Source organism: Pteronotus mesoamericanus, unplaced genomic scaffold (genome assembly GCF_021234165.1).
Source record: "Pteronotus mesoamericanus isolate MK-2021 breed Mesoamerican mustached bat unplaced genomic scaffold, CSHL_Meso_final scaffold_174, whole genome shotgun sequence".
Lineage (NCBI taxonomy): Eukaryota > Metazoa > Chordata > Mammalia > Chiroptera > Mormoopidae > Pteronotus > Pteronotus mesoamericanus.
The window spans coordinates 33,973,020-33,996,212 of record NW_026555309.1 but is presented as its reverse complement, the minus strand read 5'-3'; the positions used below and the strand labels follow the sequence as shown (position 1 = coordinate 33,996,212).

Below are 23,193 nucleotides of genomic sequence, written 5' to 3'. Positions count from 1 at the left end.
ACAGCACACTTCACGAACATCCTACTAAATAGAACACAAGGATTAAGACACAGGCTTTGGAGTTACATGAACTTGGGTTTCAGTTACAGCTTTGCCCCTTTTTTAAAAAAAAAATTTATTTGAGAGAGAAAAAGAGACATTGATTTGTTGTTCCACTTATTTACGCATTCATTGGTTGCTTCTTGTATGCGCCCTGACCGGAGATCAAACCTGCAATTCTGGCGCATGTGGACGATGCTCTAACAAACTGAGCTACCTGTCTGGGGCCCAGATTTGCCTCTTGTTGTCTGGAAGATTAGACAAGCCAGCCCCTCTAAGGCACCATCTTCTCATCTGTGAAGTAGGCATATTAATACCATTCACCTCATAGAATGTTGGTAAGAGTATGAGACAAGTGAACCCATTTGACAGTGGTATTTACATTCCAACAGAACAAGTACTCATCCTCGTTATGAATATTGTGACTACCACCTGTTTCTTTGAAAGTCTTTCAGTTACAACCAATTTGGGGATGTCAAACAGAATCTATTTTTTCATTAATGTCTTTTTCACATAAAAGTATTTTTCCTATAGATTTGTTTCACTAGTGACATTATTGCAAAATGTGTGCGTGCAATTCCTTTTCTGCAGGAAACATTTTTTCCTAATAGCGTTCTGATTACGTTGCAAGAAAATAGAAAATTATAGGAAAGCAGAAAGGTGGAAATAAAAATACCTCTAAATTCCACTGTCCAGAGATAGCCACTGCTAACGGCATGCCATATCTTTGTCTGCTGGGAGGTTTTCTGGGGTTTTTTTAATCAACGATAGGAATCACAGATTTATGGAAATGGAAGCAACTGCAATGATTCCTTTGATTCCCAGTGGTTACTATGAGCCCACAGGTCCCCTCCTTGCACTTTGTCTGTGTTTCCTCTAGCCTCACATTGGAGCGTAAGGTCACTTGAAACCTTTGTTGCCAGGTTGCAACTTTTGTTTTATTTATTAATTTTGTGGTAGGAGGCTTCCAGTTTTATGTGTTAGCCCCGTGATTCTAAACGGGGAGTAGAGAAAGCTGGGAAATATTATTTGGCTCAGTGCAAGCCTTTGAGAGAGTGAGAGAGGAGGAAAATTACTTTTTTATTGTGAGGTTTGCCAAACGGCCTCTGAGAAGCTGTGATATCATTCACGCGCCGTGCCAAACTGGATGGAAGCTGCTCATCTTGGCAGACATCTAGAGTGAGCGCGTAATTCCTCGGGGTTGGTATCTGCCTTTATCAGAAATAGTTCCATAGGCAGTATTTACATAACCACGGTGGAGTGTGAGAATAAACACAGCTGTGGCATTGCCCTAAATATTTCTATTCAGCAGGGAATTAAAAGAGAACTTTATCGCTGAACTACAGATAAACACAATTCATCAAGCAGTGGTCAGTTCAACTGGGGAACAAAATAGGAGTTATAAAAGACTGGCCTGCTGAAAATAGCTCTCCAATCAGCCTGCCTGACTTCATTGCTCCTTCCCTCCTTCCTTCCCTCCCTCCCTCCCACCCTCACTCCCTCCCTCCCCTCTCTCAGTTCCAGAAATATAGGACTCATCAGCTGGCAAGGAACTTGTCTGGATTTTTTTTCTTATGCCAAGAAGGTAGTGGAAGGCAGTCTAATTACTAAGCAGAGGCACACTACGGTCCAGTGTACCCCCAGGTGCTGTATAGATGCCCCCCATTTCAGAAAGCTTCCCTTTTCTTTCTGGGCTATAGAACTGAATGTAGGTGACAGTAAGTCTCATTTTGTTTTGTTTTTGCCAAGGAGAAGCCTTTTTAACTCCAACCTGTGTTGAAATAAAAGTATGATCACCACAGTTCTAAGCGATCCGCATCCTGGAAGGTACCTGTGGCGTCTGTGTATTTTAAACATTGAGTTCAGTCCCCATTTAGTTGCGCACAGGAAGATAGTTCCACGGTGTGTTACTTTTCTAGGATTTCCACATCAAAGTGGGCACACACTGGAAAGCTTTAAATACCAGAAACTTATTCTTTTAGTTTGGAGGCCGGAAGCTTAAAGTCAAGGAGCGAGCAGGCCTGGTTCTTTCCGGAGACTTTGAGGGCAAAACCACGCCATCCTTTCCTCCTAGCTCTGGTGGCTGGCGGGTCCCTGGCGTTCCGTGGCCTGCAGAGGCCTCACTCCAGTCTCTCCTGCCACCTTCACATTGCCTTCTTCTCTGTGTCTCTCAGTGTTATTTCTGTCTTTCATAATGACAGTTTCATTGTACTTAAGACCCACCCTAATCCAGCAGGTAGATTAATGAGAAAAGGATCACAGCACCATCCTTACGTTAGTCGCTTCTTCAAATATTCTATTTCTGAATCAGCTGCAATCTTAGGTTCTGGGTAGATACAAATTGGGGGAGATGGCAGGGACACTAGTCAACCTACTACACATGAGGAGCATCTTGGGGACAGGGACCATGTACTCTACTTGCCTCTGTGGCACCCAACACATGCTAAACACCTGTGAGTGTTCTGGAATACTCACAAATAAGCCTATCCTTGTGTGCATGTGTAAAGAAATTGCTGCAGTTTCCAACTTGAATTTGCAACCCAGGGGATTTACTGGGATTTTTCTGTTTCGATATGCATGTCTTGTCTGTTTGCTAATAGGGTAGCTAAGAGAGAGACTCAATAAATATGAACAATACAAAAGCATTGTGTTCCCTGATGTTTTTTTCCCTTGTGACTGAGCCAACATAAGAGTCTTAAAATGCCAAAAGCATACATGAAAACCACTAACATCAGGATTTACAAGTCACAAAGCACTTTTGCAATTATGATCTCATTTGATGCTCTGGTAACCTGTGAAGGTTATTTTCATCACCTTCATTATAATTATCAATATCACTTTCTTCTTCTTCATCATCATCATTCCTATTTTATAGAAGATATAGAAGCTTGAGGCGCATAGAAATTAAGTGACCTGTTTGTGGTCAGTGTATGAGTTAGGACTTTTAGTTGTATTTGAAAATAACCCAACTGAAACTGGCATAAGCCAAAAAGGAAACATAGAAGCAAAATGCAAAAATATACAGAGTGTCAGGTAGGAACTCCACATCCAGGCCATCTCTTAGTTTCCCTTTTCGCCCATCTTGATGGCAAGATGGCCATCAGTGGATCCAGGATTATATTTGACCCTCATTATATATAATGAGAAAAAAAAAGTCTCTTTAACAGTGATTCCTACGGAAATCCTGGCTTGGATATCCATGGCCCAGGTTGGATCACACCTACAACCCTCACGCCATCAAGCTCCCAAAAAGCACATAGAGAATGGGCGTAAGGCCTGTTATTAGAAAAGGGAGGAGGGAAAACGGGGCACACAGCACCACAGGTGTCCACAAGGAAGCATATGAGGCAGAGCTTGAACTTGAGACAAGGTTATGTTAACCAACAGGCCAGTTCTGCTGCTCTGTCTCTTCTTCTTCCTCCTCCTTCTCCTCTTCCATTCAAACACAGAACATACATAAGGGGTAGACATGGAATGAAAATCAGAGGATACAAAGTTGCACAATGAAAGTCTCCGGTCTGATCTTGCCCTCCTGTGACTCAGTTTCCTTACTGATTGAACCCACCTATGTACCTCTCCAGGGATAGTCTTCGCATTTCCAAGCACTGATGTAGATCATTTTTACATTGAGGATACGATACTATTCTTACTATTCTGCCCCGTGCTATTTTCACTTACATCGTATTAAGCATTTTTGGTTCCTTGACTTTAACAACTTTAAACACCCAGCCACAGTGACGTTTTCACACACCACTTAGATATCCTTCTACCCCTGAGTTTTATTTTCCTTTTCTTCTCCTTCTTACCTCTTCCCCTCTTTTTGCTTCATTTCCTTATTTTTATCTCCTTCAATAATTGCTTCAATTTGTAAAAGTATTGAAGTTGAAACTGCCTTTTTAAAAGAATGAGTTACGTGATTTACTTGACAATTCAAAAGGGTTCTTTTGGGCTAGTTGTCAGCAAAATACTTCACAAAGATGAAACCATTTCCTGTCTTTTTTCACCCCCATAGTTGCTGGTTAGCTCAGGCCATTGAGTGGGCAAAGGGACTTCAGTAGATGGTTGTAGCTCTAGGGACGTCCACAACTCATATCAACTTGTGCTCCTGACATGAGCCTCATATAGCTCTTTTAGGTAAAACAAATTAAGTAGATGGAATAAGGGGCAATGTATTATCAGGTTTGTTGCCAGTCTTTCAGGATGTCAGAAAAGACGCATATCTCTCTCTCCAAAGTGATGTTTTCCATTCCTGGAGGTTAGAAACAGTGCTTGTATACCTCTTTTGTTTTTCGTGGGGTTTGCAGTTTCCTCCACATCCAAGTTCTCTGAAAACTGTCACCATTGAACCAGAGACCACCGCTGAGGCCGCTCCCTGCCTTGTTGGCCCACTACCATTTTGCTGTACCAATTTGGGAAGACTATTCCTGGTAAACAAGAATATAAACTAGAATCCATCACGATTAGCTTGGCACTGTGATGCTGCATGCCTCATTTAGTCTTTCCAATAACCTTGAGAGGCAAGTGTATTGAGCCATTTTACAGATAAAGAAACTGAGGCTTAGGGGGAGTAAGTAACTTGCCTATGGCTTCATAGCCAACAACATTTAGAACCAGACTGAATCCCCAAATCCCTGTGCTTAACAACTACCTCCTGGCATGTAGGCTTTAAATTGGTGAGAAAACGAGCTACCGGAAGAACCACTGCAGTCAGGCCAAATACGGAATTTCTTTCCCTATCTCTTCAAACTTTAAAAGGTGTGTTGCACTGGATTAAATGACACATTAGGCCAAAGTGTCTGTATTTCAGATTTTTGCTTAGTAATGTGCTAAGATTATATATATAAAATTACCACTTGACCTTCTCTAGAACCTTGAGTTGTCACTCAGAGGTTCTGGGGCTTCGGCACTACCAGGTACTTACTGTTTGCTTTAGATAGTACAGATCATTCAAAAGAAAAGCTTATGCTCCTCTTCCTTCTTCCCCTTGAGTTTTCTTGAGGGTGAGGGGAAAGTGAATGTAGATTGCTGAATTCTTAACTTATTCCTTGCACGAAAAATAGACATCTTCTCTGTGCCAGACCAGACAACAGGTCTGAACCCACCCTCATTTTTGGTGGCTTCATGCTGCTCCCATATGCTGTCAATGAGACGTCCTTTCTCATCCCTCCTGTTGTCACTGACCCTGATGTCTGAGTCCACAGTCTGTCTCATTTTATAACTGGGAGCTGCAGCTCAAGCCAGAAAGAATCATCATCTTCTTCTTCGAGTCTACAGGCTCTTTATAGGCTGCTGGTGTACAGTCCCAAACACTCCACTTTCCCTTTACATTTGAAACAAACTCTTTCAAAATATTATTACTTCATTCAAGGCCTCTCCATGATGATTCTAAGATATGTCCCCAGCCCTGACCAGTGTGGCTCTGTTGGTTGGGCATCGTCCTGCAAGATGAAAGGTCATTGGTTTGATTCCTGGTCAGGGTACATGCCTGGGTTGTGGGTTCAGTCCCAGGTTGTGGTGCATGCAGGAGGCAACTGATCAATGTTTCTCTCTCACATCAGTGTTCCTCTCCCTCTCTCTCTCCCTTCCCCCCTTTCTAAATATAAAAATTTAAAATATATACATTAAAGAAAGATAGGTCCCCAAATTCTTTGATTCTCTTTCTTTCAAGAGGTGAAGCCCAACTCTCCTCCTTGTGAGTGTGCATTGGACTTAGTGACTCACTTATAACTAAAAGAATGAACTACAAGTGGTGGTATGTGACTTTGGGGACCAGGTCATAAAAGGAATAGCAGTTCCTTCTTGTTCTCTGGGGAAATCCGCTGCCCCATCACGAAGGGGCTCAAGCAACCACTAGAGAAGCCCATGTGGCAATGAACTGAGAGGCATGTGACACCACCTGGGATGTGGATCCTCAGCTAAGCCCCCTGTTAGCATCCTGACTGCAAACTAACAGGAAGCCCCTGAGCCAGACCCCCCAGCTCAGCCACTCTGAAATTCTTGATGCTCAGAGACTCATCTGAGACAACTGTTTGCAGTTTTAAGCCACTTAATTCTGGGGGTATTTGTTATTCAGTAATGCATTACTAATACACTCTCCAAGAACCCCCTGTTGTACACTCTTCTAATGACAATCACCTATACACATAGCTCTTTAGGGGGTCTGGGCTTGCAGTTAGAGGTATTGCCGTGATCCTTAATCTATATAATTGCTGGAACATTTAATGTGTATACACAGGCCTCACTCTCTAGAAATTCTTGCTCAGCAGGTCTTGGATGGGGTCAAACATCTGTATTTAATTAAATGATTTATAAAAAACTGTTCAAGCATTTCTGAAGAATATATTTGAATAAGAACTTCTGGGGCTTTGTTTGTTTGTTTTTTTGTTACTATAAAAAGCCACATGCCTCTCTATTCTGTGTCCACAGTATTCTTCCTAGGGGACTGAATGCAGGGAGGCCAGTTCACCTGTCAGCACAGCCACCTCGGCCCCTGGGAACCTGGCAGACAGACTAGCTCAGTGCTTTTACTTATGAACCCACAGTGCAGCCTTTCTCTACCTTGCAACAGGTTTACCTGGAGGGCAATGGCTGGTCCTCACCACTAGAATCCCTAATTCAGTGGGTCCAGGGTGGGAACCAAGAATCTGCTCTTCTACTAAGTCCCCAGGTGATGCTGTCGCTGCTGCATCTCATCTGCAACCACACTTTGAGAATCACCACTGAAAAGCATAGGGCCTGGTATTTAAACTTGGCCTCAGAAGTTGTCCACAATCCCCACTGCATTGCAGGCAACAACAACAAATGAAAACAAACAAAATCTCATTCATTTTGCCTGACACAAAAGTATTCCATGGTAACGGATCCTAATAGGTATTCTTTGGAAGGATAATAACTGGAAAGGGTCTATGAAGGGGACTTTTGGGATGCTTATAATGTTCTAGCTCTTGATCTGCGTATCAGTTGCACAAATGCGTTCTCCTTGCAAATACGTTTGAGCTGCACACTACAATTTGTGCAGTTTTCTATCTATGTTATACTTAAAATCATACTTAAAAATTAATAATAATGATAAATGCTGTCGAAAACCTGGGCCTCCTTCAGTAACCTGTACGTCTATTTACAAGTTGGCTTTCCCCCAGCTGTATGCTGGCAGCCCAACAAAGAAAAAAATCGCTTTTTCTTTTTTGCTGACACCACTTGTTTTTGTGTGAGATACCTGGGGAGTGGCTGCTTCCCAAACTGTCATTTCTTTAAAAACAAATCCAGGACTTCAAAAGAAAATATTGTAAAAAATATTTGCCTGGTTTGAATTCCCAGAATTAGAGATATTGATTGAATAATTTGAAAAGTAAGTTGAATTCTCATTAATGCTTTTCGAGAATCCCGGTTTGGGTTTGGTGATGCAGCTTCACTGACAAGAACGAACTTCGGGAGGGGAAGAAAACTCACCCCAGATGGACAGCCCATCTCTTTGATAAGTGCCTAAGAGGCATGACATTTTTTTCTTCTGGATGAGCACAAATGTCACCCAAAGAGTCCCGTTTCATCACATAAAGGATTTGGAGTCTCATTGAGGAGAATTGTCTAGTAAATTTCTTATTTTAAAAAAAGGCTAATTATTGCTAAAATTCCCCCAGAGACATTCCACTTCCTACATCATTCCTTCCCTACAATGTAAGTTTACGGGCGAAAAGGTTTACTCACTCTAAAAGTTTGGTTTCAAATGGAAATGAGGCCAGGTTACTTGGGACTTCTCATTTTCAGGTGATCTGCAATATTGTTATTTTGGAACTCGGGAGCTAAGTAGGGCACTTTGGGGCATGTTTGCTGGTGATGGGGACTTCACACAGCCGTAGAGGACAATGCGTGCTCTTCTGTTGGAAGCTGTCTAGTCTAAAGAAGAGATGGTGTAATACAGTAATTCAATCATGAGCTCTTGAGCCTAACCATCTCACCAACTTTCTCTGTCCCTCCAAATTTCAGGTTTTCCCTCTGTTAAATTGTATTAATAGTATCAGTCAGAGGGCTATTAGGAAAATTACATAAAATAATGTAAAAATATTTAAACATTGCCTGGCATGTAGTAAATACTCAATGCAGGGTAGCCTCATTATTAAGGGATGAAAGGAAATTAATAAATGCATTTTGTTCAGTGTTGAATTTCCTAATCCCTGTATCTTTCTAATGCAAACATAAATGAATAAATGGTATTTATTTACATATATACATGGATGAATAAGACGTGTTTTTTTTTCTCTGCACTAAAAGTTACCAAAAAATTATAGACATTGCGAACAGGTTCTTGGTTGCTGGGGATCTGGGATGGCGGCAGGGAGGGGAGCGCTGGGAGCTGGAGGGAGAGCTACCGGTGGCGATGGAATAGTTCTGTTCCTCGACTGTGCAGGTGGTTATAAGAAGCTACACAGGATAAAATGGCTCAGAACCCTATACTTACACTGCATCAAGGTCAGTTTTCTGGCTTTGTTATTGTATTGTAGTTGCATAAAATATAACCGTTATCCGAAGACACTGGGCGAAAGAGCGTAGGCAGACCTCTGTACTATTTTTTGCAACGCCATGTTTACCTGTAAGTACTTCAAAATAAAATATTAAACAAAAAGGGTCTGTCTAGAATTTCCTCCTTTTACAACAATGACAGTTTTCAGATCTCTCACGCTGTCTCAGGTGATCCAGTGGGAGTTCTGGCTTAAGCTTTGGTGTTTGACTTTAAATGTAGGGTTAACCCTTCCGTCAACCCCACTTTAAATGTAGTGTCGCTGGTGCACACGTCTTCCCATTGTTACCCCTTTCTAGGCCATTTCAGTTCTTCACTACACGTCTGAGCATTAAGTAGAAGGGAAATCTGGCACGGGCAGGATTCCTAAAGAATGCAAAGTTTAGTCTTCTTTGACTCTTACACATTCACAATTAACACAGCAGTAGATTAAGTATGTGGCTAGATATTTCAATCTGTTTTCTGCCGGCAGGAGTGAGGATATGAATATATGATTAAAATACTCTGTGGATTGAGAGGTAAGGGAAATTAACATCAGCTCACAGTTTGGAAATCTTGATATGAAAATACTAATCAGCCATTCAGCTCAATAACAGGAAAACCAGACATCCTTAACTCAGGTGATATGGTGCTTAGATAGCTATGCCCTCAGTACCTGCACTAATACCTGGGCCCTCAATAAATACTTGTGGATGAACGAATGAGTGAATGAGTAAATGAATGAGAGAATAAGTAAATGAATGAGGGAATTAGTAAATGAATGACGAGACCATTAAGATAAACCATGCGAAACTGACCAAGTCTGAAAGCAAGTGTAAAAAAATTGTTAATATTTGTGGCCCAGGCCTGGAGGAAGCATGATCTGCCAGAAAAATCAAACCCTTCTCTCTTTGCTTCTCTAGGCAGCTTGAAATCCATTCTCCAGACGCTAAGCACACAGTGATCCTAAGGAGCAAGGACTCAGCCACTGCCCAGGCTTGGTTCAGTGCCATCCATTCCAACGTCAGCGACCTGCTCACCCGAGCGATTGCCGAGGTCAGAGAGCAGCTGGGGAAAACAGGCATTGCCGGGAGTCGGGAGCTCAGGCATCTTGGCTGGCTTGCAGAGAAGGTAAGGAATACGGTCCCCCTGTAATCGTCATTTCCCCCAGGGGTCCCTAGTGCTTGTGGCAACCACTGAAGTCAGTTACCTCGTTCCTTAGGCTGATTCTCTCACTCACAGCGTGTTTAGATTTCTTGTCCATATCCAACAGGTTCGCATTTTACAGGGGCTGTGTCTTAATCAACTTGATTTCCCCACATATACTTCTATATGTGGCCATTGGCGATGGTCACTAGCTGTTGAATGAATGAATGAATGAATGAATGAATGAGCAAATGGATGGTTTGATTCTCATGTCTACATAGGAAGGGCAGGGAAAATAAACTCCCAACAGAGCTGTTGCCTTGGAAGGTAAGGAAGTTGAAATTGTTGCTTAAAAGGGTTTGTGTGGGTTTTGCTGACCCTGCTTAGTTAATAATGCAGATACATTTATAATAATAGCAATAATAACCTCAGCAAGGATTTCTTTGAGCAACGGCCACATGCTGACTCTTTTCCTATATTATATTTTATCTGTATTCTTAAGCCAGCAGACCCTGAATGTCATCATTTATAAGGACATTTTGAGCAAGGCATGGCATTAGGCAGGAATAGAGAGGGGCACAGTCTCTGTCCTCAGGGAACAGGAAAACTGCAGTGGAAAGGACCTGGGGTCTTGTCAACATTGTCACTCTGATTTTTTTTCCCAAGCTATGTGATATGTTGAAGATAGTAAAACCCACTTTGCAGTGATCTCCTGGGGGTTAACCCTTCTGTTCATTTCAAAGGATTGAGCTTTGGCCATTGTCCCTACACCTGATTGCTGTCCCTTGAACTTGGCCTTGAGGGCTCAGGAACACTGGGCTTTTAGGACAGTCTGACCTCCCAGTGACTCACATTCTAATAGGCGGCAAATGGGAATAATGATTGTCACAGTAACAGCTTTCCTGCCAGTGAACCGTGTCATCTGAGAAGGCCCAGTCAAATGGCACTTGAAAATAATACCTGAGCATAGCGTTCGGCTGTTTTCCACCATTGTTCTTTGTTCGTACCAGTTCAGGCATGGGTCTCAGCCACAGAGTTCAACATTAAGCGAAGCTGTTTGGTTTGGGATTGTCCCATCTCTCACAGATTTCAGGGGACTAAAAGGACAACACAGGTGGTGGTAGCTCCAAAATCATAACATAAACTGCAGGTAGCCTCCTGTAACCTTCTATGGCAGGGTTCTTCATGAAAACAACACTGAAAATCTGGATGATCACAGTCTACAACTCCCCAAGTATATGTGTTTTCATTAGGAGAAGGCCTATTAGAGATCTTTCATTTGCAAGTGACCGATAGCTCAACTTGGCTTGAGCAAAAAGGAGATATACCACTTCTTATAATTACAATGTCTACAGGTAAGCTTCAGGCATGGTGGGATCCATGGACTCAAATAATGATAGGCCTGCCTTATCCATCTCTTTGCACCCCTTTCCACTTTGCTGGTTTATACTCAGGCATGCTCTCTTCCTTGGCCTGACTGTTCCAGGCTTGTGTTATTCCTTACAGTCAGCTATCTCAGTAAATAGAGGCTCCTTTGCCCCCATAGTTCCAACAGAAGTCCTAAGACTAAGCCTAATTTAACTGACTCAGATCCTATGATTAGCAGTGGGTTGGAGCTGGGATCAGCCTCATCTGAGCCATGTGCACTGAGAGATTAGGAGAGGTGATTCTCTAATGGAAAAGCTGGCTGCTGTGCAAGGAAAAGCCTAAATGGATTCGGTGGAAGCAAAAGCACCAGATATTGACTATAGAATGAAAAGGCGAGTTGATTGGGATGAAAAATGTCCTCACTTGGTTAAGGTTCTGAGTGGACTTGGAGATGTACCGTATGTTTCAGGGTCCTGGCATAAGTTGGGTGGCAAATTCCAAGGGCATGATGGGAGAGGACTTACTGCAGGAATAACTTATTAGGTGTGGACACAGTGAGAGGAACTAGTAAGAGATGGACAAGTACCCTGGAGCTAACAACAGCAAGTGGCAACTGCCATCCCTTAACCTGAAATGGCCAGAAAAAGGAGCAGATCTGTAGCTGTAGGAAAGGGCCACCCACCAAGAGCTGGTCTTTGGGAGAGAAACACCACCCTGCCAACCCCCACCGCTGACCTTTTGCTGGTGTCTCCCATTGGCTGAAGCTGACTGGGAACCAGAGGCAGGGGGGGCCCACTGATGCACTCTGTGAAGGTCAGATCCCAGGGCACAGAGCAGGATGGAAGGGGGGAGCTTGCATCTGGGGGCAAAGGGAGGCTCTTTAGAACACGCATTTCTCTACCTCCTAAGAAACTGAGATGGTCTCGTCACTCGAAGGTGTTTTTCTTTCATCTTTTTCATCTCTTTTAGTATAAACTACATTTAAAATCATTTCTATCTGGATAGTTGAAAATTGTATTGGGTCCTTATTAATGATACTGAAAATTTTTCCAAAGGCTCTATTTTCTCCCTTATAAATTATCTGCTTATGCCTATTCCTTATCCCAGATTTTGAATAGCCACATGGTTAGGCATTTCCATGGAGCAGCAATAAAGGTGCAAACAAAGCTCTCCCTGTCTTTAGAATATTATCATCTTTTTGATATAATTTCAGATAATTGTTACAGTTATTTCTTTAAACTGTATCATGCATGGTATCCATAAGAGAAATGATGATTTATCATGGACAGGTATCAGAAGCAAGAGTATCTTTTATTGCCTTAATCTTAAAAACTTCTCAAATGATTTCCACAAATTAAGTTGATGGGAACCAATTCAAATTGGAATTCTCCTGAGAATTCAATACTAAACCCTAAATCCTAGTGTGGAGACAAATGAATGGTTTTTTTAATAAAATGTTACAATGAAGGGCAAATCCTCAATACTGTGGCTTTCTTATATTATCACAAATATCAGCAAATTTGCTTGGTATTTTGAAGACATAAAGTATAATCCTAAGTATATACAGCTGCAAATGATATCTTTTGCCTTTTCCTATACTGTTACTCTTTGACTTTGTAGGGTAATAACAGTAGCTCTGGGACAAGATTTGTACATATATTTAATTTCAAGTTTTCACAACTGACATTTATTGGAACTAAAACAATATGAAACAACTTGTCTTCTAAAATCCTGGCCAGGGCAAATCCTAAACCTTCCTCTGCGCTGCACAGGAGATGGTCTGGGAACTGGAGAAATGGCTCCCATAAGGTGGCTAGTTCTTGAGTCAACAGAGAGAGTTGAGCACTTTCCAAGACAGGAGAATGAGCACAAGGGAAAAAATGTGGAAGCAATGGATTAACGTGGCTGGTAGGGAGGGTAGGCCAGAGTCTTGTCTACAGTGAGCTGAGGGTTCATCCTAGAGGAAGGTGACAGGCAAATCTGGTACCTTGGATAACATCCAGGTTTGGAAGATTGTGAAAGCTGACAGATGGTTTGATTTTGACTTGGTGGCCAGTGGGAAACCTTCATATGCAAAATCAGAAAGAAGGAAACTTAGGGATGATTGCTATGGACTGATTAATGGTGGAAGTGGGCACTATGGGCGGTAATTAGGTTTAGATGAGGTCATGAGAGAAGAGTACACATAATGGGGTTGGCCACTTTATAGGGAATGAAGAAACAGAGACCGGCACTCTCTATTTCCATGTAAGGATACAGCAAGGGGGTAGCCTTCTACAAGCCAGGAAGTGGGTCCTCACCAGAACGCACATTGGCACCCTGCTATTAGACTTCCAGCCTCCAAAAATTGTGAGAAATAAGTGTTTGCTGTGCAGGCCATCTGTTAGAGCAGCCTGAACTAAGACAGTGATCTAGCCCAACCTCTTCTTTCTAAAAATGAGGAATCTGGGACCCAGAGAATGGAAGGTGTTTTATCTAAAGTTACACTCTAAATAAAAATACAGAAATAATTAGAGAGTGGGACAATGCTGTGGTATCATTATTTCTTTTATTTAACTTTTAAAATAATCAACTGCAGCTCATTCACTGCAATGCTTTATTCTTTCCTTGAACTCTCAGAGCCATTCCTGGACTCCCTACAGTATCAAGGTCAGTGCTGGGCCAGAAGCCTTTGAACTGGGGCTATATTCCTTGTCTCCTTGACTTCCTGGTTCTGTCAACTACACGGAGTGACAGGTCCTGTCCTGCTTTCTCCTGTGAGTGCCCTCACCTGTAGACAGGCCAGATGCACAATGTAAAAGTCTTTGCCATGAATGGGAATTAAAATTTCTAGTCTATCCCATAAATGCTAATCCCTCCCCTGAATTATTAAATGTATCATGCCTCAAACACATTTTTTTAATTGTTCTTAAATTAATCTTTTTATAGTTATCATTCAGGTGTTTTCAACTGTTTGGTTACAGAAAAGAGAAAAACAAACTAAGTTCTGACTCTCTTGCTCCTTAGAAAAACCAGTAATAAAACAGGGACATGGCAGAATTCTTGAATTGTTTTGTGCTCAGTTCATCAGGAATTGCCTTTGTTGCCCCTCATTATCTCCATTTGCAAACTATTTCTTGTCAGAGTGAAGACACAGGAACACAACCCAACAAAACAGCAAAACCCAGTTGGAAGCTTTGAGATGCAAGTTCAGTTCTCAGCTTCCCTCACACCTGCTTCAGATTCTTTCAAACAAGAGCATTTCTATTACTGTGCCTCCCAAGAGTGTTACTGGAGAAGAGGAAGCTAGTAATTAGTATTGATGATGTTCCTAGTCTGTCTCAGGCAGTGCGCTTTAAATTGTCTCTGTCTTATGAGGTAGACTTGGAGAAATTGAGTGACTTTTCTAACATCACTCCTCTAGTGAGTGGCAGAGCCAGGGTTTGAATCCTCCTTTCAAATTCCCAAGCCCAGAAACTTCCACGATGCTGAGGATCTCAGGGAATATGTTTCTGTATGAGTGAGACACCCCAGAATCCGTGTCAGAACATTATCACACACCAAAAGCACAGTTTTGGAACTAAGAGGCATATCAAAAGCACTCAAAATCCTTCATTTGCCTTTATGGAAATAAGGGGTGTCTTCATCCCTTCGGGCTGCTCTAACACCACAGGCTGGCTTAAACAGCAGAATTTATTCCTCACAGGTCTGGAGGCTGGGTGTCTGAGATCAAGGTGCCAGCATGGTCAAGTTCTGGTGGCAGCCCTCTTCCTGATGACAGACAGCCTTCTCGTCGTGTCCTCACGTGGCAGAGGGAAAGGGCCAGCTCTCTTAGAAGGACCCTAATCCCATCATGGAGACTCTACCTCTGTGACCTAATTACCTCCCAAATGTCCCGCCTCCAAATACCATCAAACTGGGGCTTCAACATATGAATTCGGGGAGACATAAGTGTTTAGTCCACAGAGGGCGGAATTCACATACTAGGACTAAAATTGTCTAAAGTCTTTTCCTAAAATATTTACTCTTCTCTCTACATTCATTGCAATCGTCAACTGCTTTCCTTCCTCTCATGATACAAATCAAGGAGCAGGCATCCTCCTCTCTGTTCTTCCTGTCTATTATTGACTATGTCGATCAATTGGACCTCTCTGGCTACATCACTCCCTTTATATTCCACACAATAGTCCTCTGCATTTGTTATGTTCTGTGAAGCCCAAAGAACAGTTCCTACAAAGACTGAATGCATCTTTGATAACATAGGTCAGGGGAAGACGAGATTATAAAATACACACACTCCACAAACACAGTTGGCTTTGTTTTGCACATTTCCATGGTTTAATTAGATAACACCAATCTCTCAACAACGTGGCTCAAAGTACATTTACCATGGTATATTAACTGTGGCTAAATTTCATAAAGTAAACACTTTGCTACAAGTCCTGCTTTCCACAAGCAGCAGATGTCCGTTCTGATCAGTCACCAGCACGTCACTTCTTTCAAAGTCTGTCTGTGGTTGGTCACTGTGCATCTGTTCGTCAGTTTACAGATAGACAGCAAAGCGAGTGGTTGTGTTTTCTCCATGTCTTCAATGGATAAATCTACTTGGCATTGTACAAGAATGGATAAAAGAAAAGGGGAACTGTCCAAAAAAAGCTGAAAGGCAGCAAAATGGAAAGTAATAACTCTGGAAGTGAAGTTCAAACCAAATGTACATAGAATTATAGAAGAAGAGCTGACCACGAGAATGTAGACATTGACACTGTTCAAGAGCCTTCTGATATACAGAATGAAAAACTTAATGAAGGGAAATTTCTAAACATAGTGGAAGAAGGAAGGATGAAGACGCCCCAGAAGAAGCAATGTCCATGGGAAATTTCTCATTAATACACCTCTTAGCTCTATTTCGCATCATTGAAAGTACAATGTAGAAACTGTCATTTGCTGATCCACACTTAGAAAGGAGGACAACGACTTCTCCAGGCCTAGCAAAGATGCTTGCTCTGTGTTGTAAGTTACATTAGGAGGATGAGGGCAACAAGTGCTGTTCAGACTCCTCTTGATAAGTTTTTGACAAGGAATTAAGGCATTTTAATTCTCAATCTTTCTAATGTTTTAAATGATAGATTACTAAAGAAACATTAGTTTGACTTTATTCACTGTCCTATGCATTGATAACTGACAGTAAGACAATTTTTAATATTTTAATACAAATTTTCAAAGGCCATAGGACAATATTAATTTTTTCCACCGATTGTTGAGATTACTTAGTGTGGTTTCAGCTTGCACAATCATTTTTATTGTCCAGCACAACTATGAAATAGCAGAACTACTTCCTTCCTCATCTCCTCCTTTCTCATGTATGTTCTCTCTCTCCACCTATGTACCCGTTTCTTCCTATATCTATCCATTCATCCATCTGTCTCTATATTTATCTATCTCTGTTCATCCACCTGTATGAACATATATCAGCATATCTATATTCATGTATCTATTCTCTATATTCTCACATATCACTAGACCATTGTTAATTTCAGATCCAGCAATAGCAATTTCTGTATCCCCCAAATTTCCAGGTAAACATAACCAAGCCAGCAATTTCATTCTCTAGCTACATGGCCCACCTGCAACAGAACAATCCCAAGTGTAAATGTAAAACGGTGCAGGCCTGAGTAAAGCAGGCCACTGGTAATCAAGACCTTGGCAGTGTAATTAATGGAATGATATTTCTGGAGCCTCTAAATATATCCACTCCACCATCTGCATAAAAAATCACCTAAGTAGGAATTCCCCACCACTTCTTCCAGGGAGAAAAATAGTCTCTGACCTGAGGGAACTCCCATCAGATAAGTGGAAAAAGAATCATTGCCCAGGCTACCCCGACTTACATCATCACTAAATCAGACTCTTTGCCATGGTGGGAAACACAGGCAATTAATGCAGTTAGGTGCTGATAGGCCTGTTGTCTTTCTTTAAAAGTCAGTCAGTCATCAGGTTCGCCAGTGAATCCCCTGGGAGGTGGGCAGGCCTGAGTTATCTCAGAAGATGGTTTGGTTATCCTACTGCTAGTCTTCCGGCCAAAGGTGTTAACAGGAAACCTGCCCCTGTGAATCTAATCCAGATTGCCCCCGCCTTCCAGTCTCTCCAGTGGAAATCAGTATGTAAAATTGGGATGCATGGCTGGGTAGGTGGCAGAGGCAGCCATACTGAACGCATGAAAATATGCCCATTTTTCTACATGACTTCACAGTGCAATTTAGTTATGTGAGTCATTCTCACCAAGGTGGAAATGTCAGAGCTGCCCTTTGGCGGGGGGCGGGGGAGGGAGTGGGAGGCATGAAGATTTTATTCTGGTAGGCTGATGTCTATCCACAAATTCAGTGGATTCGATCTCTTTGGAAAAAGACTATAGGACTTGAGATAAAAAGCTCCGCGTGCCTGGTTGTATGGCCAGCAGACTCTGCTAAACTTTGTTTTCTGTAACTGGGTATTATAGGTTGTCTTTCCTTTGTGAAATAGATAATCTATTGATTAACATCTTAGAATTCTTTAGAGGCCAAGTCTGAGATGAGGCTTCTCAGGGAATGATTACTGAATGAGGACTCTGTTAAAAGGTAAACCAAGGCATACTGAGTATCTTAAAGAGTTTGAGCAAAAATCCATTCCAGTTGGGCAATACCAAACAGCACATTAGCAGTGATGCGAACTCCTATAGAGAAAGTGCAGAAGCAGAGTGAGGACATCATTGATTGGCTATAGCTTCAAGCTTAGTTGGCTGTGGTGGCTTGTCCTTGGGTTTTGATTTTGTAACCTTGAGGCATCTACAGGCTTAGATATGCAGCTTACCTCAGTCTAATGGCCTCTTTGCTTAATTAATTCAACAACTCTTAAGGGAAACCTGTAAGGAAGTGAGAGAAGTAGCTAGACAGAGGAAGCTAAGCACAGGCATGGAAATCTAGCCTCAACCCTGTCCCACAGGAAGCTCTGGGGCATGAAAGGCAGCACAGAGCTCTCCTGCCTCAAGCCGAGGAAGTCAGGATTTGCTACCCCCATATGTCAGCCATCAGCTGGGAACCACTCCCACCAGCCAAGGGCAATTCTTTAGAGAAGCAGAAGGATTACTCTGTGAGCAGTCAATGTGCACCTGAGGTGAGAGTTGGATGCACCCACCTAGTACAGGGATTTTTGGCAGAGGACCAACAATATCTACTAAAACCGCTGGTGTGTTCACAAGGGGAAAAAAATCCCAGCAGATGACATTGGACCTTTAAGTGGCAGAGAGATAAAGAGAGTTGTGTAACATGCTGATGGTTACAGTCATTACCTATAAATTTACTTTAATTTTAACTGTATTCAAATTTTAATAACTCACCATGGTACTTACTCCTTCCTCCCCCACACTATGGACCAACTATTTTTTTAGGCTTTGAAATTCCCTTTGCATCCTTAGATTCTTGGCTTGGGCTTTTATTCTAACAGGACTAGGCCACTGTATTGCAAATGCCATGCAAATGAACATATTTCATTTTCTATCTTGAAACTCCTTCAAGTTGGTATTTACAGGTCTTATAAGCCAAATCAGTTCCCTGGTTCATGAAGTGAGTAAATTTGAAGTTCTTCGTATTGATTTGATTGAGAATTAGGGATAGAAATATAGGTGTATCTAGAGTTCTAGAATCTGCTTTCAGAACATCCATATTTTATATATGGTCTGTGTCAAGATGAAAGTGAGGGTCTTCCTGGAGACTCAAAGGTCAAGAGGACTCTCAGAATTACCGCCACTTATTTTCCTGTCATAATGGGTCTGGGAGAGGCCCTGAAATATTCCTTGATCTGTTTTTGCCAAGGAGGTTGTGACCTTCTGGAGAAAAGATACAATTTCTTACTTAGGCCTATAGCTCCAGTGCCTAGGGAGTTTCTGCAAAACAGCAGGTGGGCAATCTATGTTTGTCAGATGAATGAATCAGTGGACCAGTGGTACCAGCCAGAACATGCATTCCTTGTTGACAGTAGACGCTACAACACACTGTCTCTGGGAACAAATTACAGTTTTACATGATGTGTTCAGAGTGGTCAGGCCCAGGCACCTGACCTTCATTTCTGTGTTCTAAACTCAGAATCATGCTTTCACATAATAACTCAGACCATGAACTTGAATGTAACTTAGGGATTTCCTTACTTGAAAATGTCAATTTTGAGTGAGATGCAGTTGTGATGGTCTTTGAGTCACTGTTGTTTATTTTCTGTAAATTTATCAATCTTCTATTTAAAAAAAATTTTTTTATCCTCACCCAAGGACATTTTTTTCATTGCTTTGAGAGAGAAAAGAGATACAACAATATGAGACAGAAACATCCAATTGATTGCCTTCTCATACACTCCCTGACTGGGGATCAAACCCGAAACCTGGGTATGTGCTCTGACTGGGAACTGAACCCAAGGCCTTCTGGTGTATGGGATGACACTCCAACCAACTGAGCAACACTGGCTAGGACTATCGTTCTTCTTAATGAAAAGAACACTAGATTAGAAATCAGAAAAATGTGGCCTCTATGCTCAGGTTGCTGGTGCTCTCTTGCCCCAGTAACACAAACTCAGATATATGCCTTACTTGTTCCATGAGCTTTAAGAACCATGGATTCTTTTTCTTTTTCTTTAAATTTTTTTAATCCTTACCTAAGGATATGCTTACTGATTCTGGAGCGAGAGGAAGAGAGAAGTAGAGAGGGAGATGGAGGAGGAGAGAAAGACGGAGGGAGAAGTGGGAAGGGGGTAAAGAGAGGGAGGGAGAGAGAAAATCGAATGTGAGAGAGAGATATGGATCAGTTGCCACCTGTACGTGCCCCAACTGGGGATCAAACCCACAACATTTTTGTTCATGGGATGATGCTCCAACCAACTGTGCCACTTGGTCAGGACAAGAACCCTGGATTCTTACATGAGCTTTAGAGGTAGGAGGTACAGAAAAAATAATAGAACATGAATTGGCAATTTTGTGTTACTTGACCATAATCATGAAGCTAGTTTACATTAGCTGTGAGACTAAAACACATGTGTCTATGATTTTCAGTCCAGGGCATAATTCACTATACCTAGGTGCACCTGACTATCCATGCAAAACATTGTCAGAACTATTCGGAATTATGCAAATATGTGATCTTTTCATTGTTGTTGCACTACTATGGAATGTGGTGGACTACTGGTCTAGAACTTTGATGAGATCAAAGGTAGGAATAGAGAGTGGGGGTCTCTTGCAGAAAGGGGGAGTCAAAGAGTAGAAGAGATCTCTAGGAAAGTGAGGAGAGAGAATGAAGGAGTGAAGCCTTGGGAGGCATCAGGAGGAGGAAGAAGTTGGATTAGAGGTGGTCTCTGGTTGTAATGATCTATTGGCCACCGCCCCTGTTGCCCTAAGTAGGACTGACACTTTCCTTCTGTCCTGAAAGACTCCTGAAGTAGCACTGGCAATGCTTATCATTGCACTTATTTGCCAAACAACTTACCTGTGGCTCTGAAGCCTACCTCCCCACTCTTTGCTCTTTGTTTCCTCATTCTCTGCTCTGTGTACAGACAGACTAAATCTTTTTTAAAGATTTTATTTATTTATTTTAGAGAGAGGGGAAGGGAGGGAGAAAGGGAGAAAAACATTGATGTTGAGAAAGAAACATCCATCAGTTGCCTCTCATACATGCCCCGACTGGGACCAAACTCACAACGCAGGCATGTGTCCTGACCAGCAACTATGGCCTTTCACTTTGCAGAGAGACACCCAGCCAACTGAGCCACACCGGTCAGGGGCAGACAGACTAAATCTTGTATAAACTATGATTTGTCTGATGCTTCCTAGTGGGGTTTGCTGGACTTTTTACTACACCTCATTTTCACTAGTTAGTTGTCAACCTGTAGGGCTGCTGCTTTCTGCTCAATTGCACCTCCACTAATGGGTATGAAAGAAGGAGAAATCTAAATCACCCAAATTGGATTCTTGTTGGAGGCACTGGGGAAAAAATGTGTCAGGGGACTTTGTCAGTGAAGATGGAGCATATAAGCACATCTGTGTTTCACAAGAACTTCAGATGAACATTTATTTGTGTATACCCAGGTCTCCCAACACAGACACACAACACCCACTAAGACAACCTACAGTCAATAGTGTTAGTCAGCAGTTTTCAACCAGCATGCCACAGCACACCAGTGTGCTGCAAGAAATTTTAAAACATGCAATACCTGACTATTTCATCAGGGGCACTGACCTCTTTTCCCTTAGATTGTCAAAAAAAAAAAAAAAAAAGGCAACACCCAACACAATAATAGCTGTCTGTGTGAATGCCCTGTCTTGAACTATAAATATAGGTCCTATAATAGAGTTGCATCTTATTGGTCACATTGTATAATAAAGTTGTATGTGATTGGTTAATTCTTGGTACCAGAAATCCTAATATACAAATATTGGCACCTGATTTTTTAAAAAGTTATTTTGGAGCAAAAAGGGTGGGTAATTACTATTATTATATTTTTGTAAATCAATCAAAATTATACCTTTTTTTTGTCAGAGAGGAGAAAAATATATTTTTCGGTGTACTACAGAATTGTAGTAATTAGTTTATGCATGCCATGAGATGAAAAAGGTTAAAATCGCTGGTCTAGGGGTTAATATCCAAATGACACAAAGAACTAATACAACTCAATATCAAAAAGTGACTAATTTGATCAAAAAATGGGCAGAGGACCAGAATAAACATCTTTCCAAAGATGTACAGATAGCCTACAATAGGCACATGAAAAGATGCCCAGCATCACTAGTCATCAAAGAAATGCAAATCAAAACCACAATGAGATTTTGCCTCACACCTGTCAGAATGGCTCTCAAAAAAATCAGTGAATAACAAGTGTCGGCAAGGATGTAGAAAAAGGGAACCTTCATGCAGAGTTGGTGGGATTGTAAATTAGTGCCGTCACTATGGAAAATAGTATGAAGATGCCTCAAAAAATTAAAACTAGACTTACCATACAAATCAGCAATTCCCTTTCTCAGTATGTATTTCAAGAAATCTGAAACACTAATTTAAAAAGATACATGCACATTTATGTTTATCACACCATTATTTACAATAGTCAAGATATGGAAGCAACATAAATGTCTATCAATGACAGGATAAAGAAGGGATACATATATACAACAGAATATTATTAAGCCATGAAAAAGAATGAAATCTTGCCATTTGTCATATGGATGGACCTAGAGGTTATTATACTAAGTGAAGACAGATAAATACAAGTACTGGATGTATTTCATTTATATGTGGAATCTAAAAACAAATGAACAAACAAACTGACTCATAGACACAGAATAAACTAATGGTTGCCAGAGGGGAAGGGGGGATGGACACAGAGGTGAAGGGGAGGAAGTACAAACTGCCACTTATAAAAAGAGTCATGGGGTATAAATGACAGCATAATGAATATAGTCAATAATATTTTAATAACTTTGTATGGTGACTTGACTTACCGTGATATCATTTCATAAGGTATGTAAATGTTGGAGCACTATGTTTTATCCCCAAAACTCATATAATATTGAATGTAAACTATACTACATTTTCTTAAAAGTGGAAAGATTTGAAAGATTTGAATGTATCATATGCAATCCATTGCTTAATTTTACAGCAGAAGTCTGTAAATAAAGTAGCATATTATGTGATGCCTGGAAAAGATGTTGTAAGTCAAAGATATGTAAACCAATCTCATTATAAACAGAGTGTGAATTTCATGTATAATTTCAATGAAAACCTTATTATTAAGCTTGTAAAATTCCATATTTAATCAACTATAAGTTATAAAAACACCTTTATAAAATTTATATAAACTTGATGAAGTAAAGCAATTATAACTAAATATATAAAAATGAATTTCAAGCAAAAACATAAAATAATATATTCATGATTCTTGTTTTTCTTGGCATTGAAAGAGATCAAAAATTGAAGGAACAAGTAGTAATTTTAGCCTTCTTGACGAATTTTGTAGAAACCAAGCCATAGATTTATATTTTGTTGTTTTCTCCATTTTTATATTTAAACTTTTCTTATAACAAACAAGGACCTTAAAAATCCTGGTAGGCATTCAGGTTTCTAGAAGATTCACCCTAGACCCTGATTTTATTCTGAGAAAGT

The 23,193-nt window shown here is 41.1% G+C and overlaps 1 protein-coding gene across 1 annotated transcript in view; it reads left to right on the top strand.

The window, feature by feature from the left end:
• SNTB1 (syntrophin beta 1) overlaps positions 1-23,193 on the top strand; it is a 205,129-nt gene that overhangs the window by 128,072 nt on the left and 53,864 nt on the right. The window contains exon 3 of the mRNA XM_054590441.1: positions 9,457-9,664. Within this exon, the coding sequence (XP_054446416.1) occupies positions 9,457-9,664 (208 nt within the window). The remainder of the gene's footprint in view (positions 1-9,456; positions 9,665-23,193) is intronic.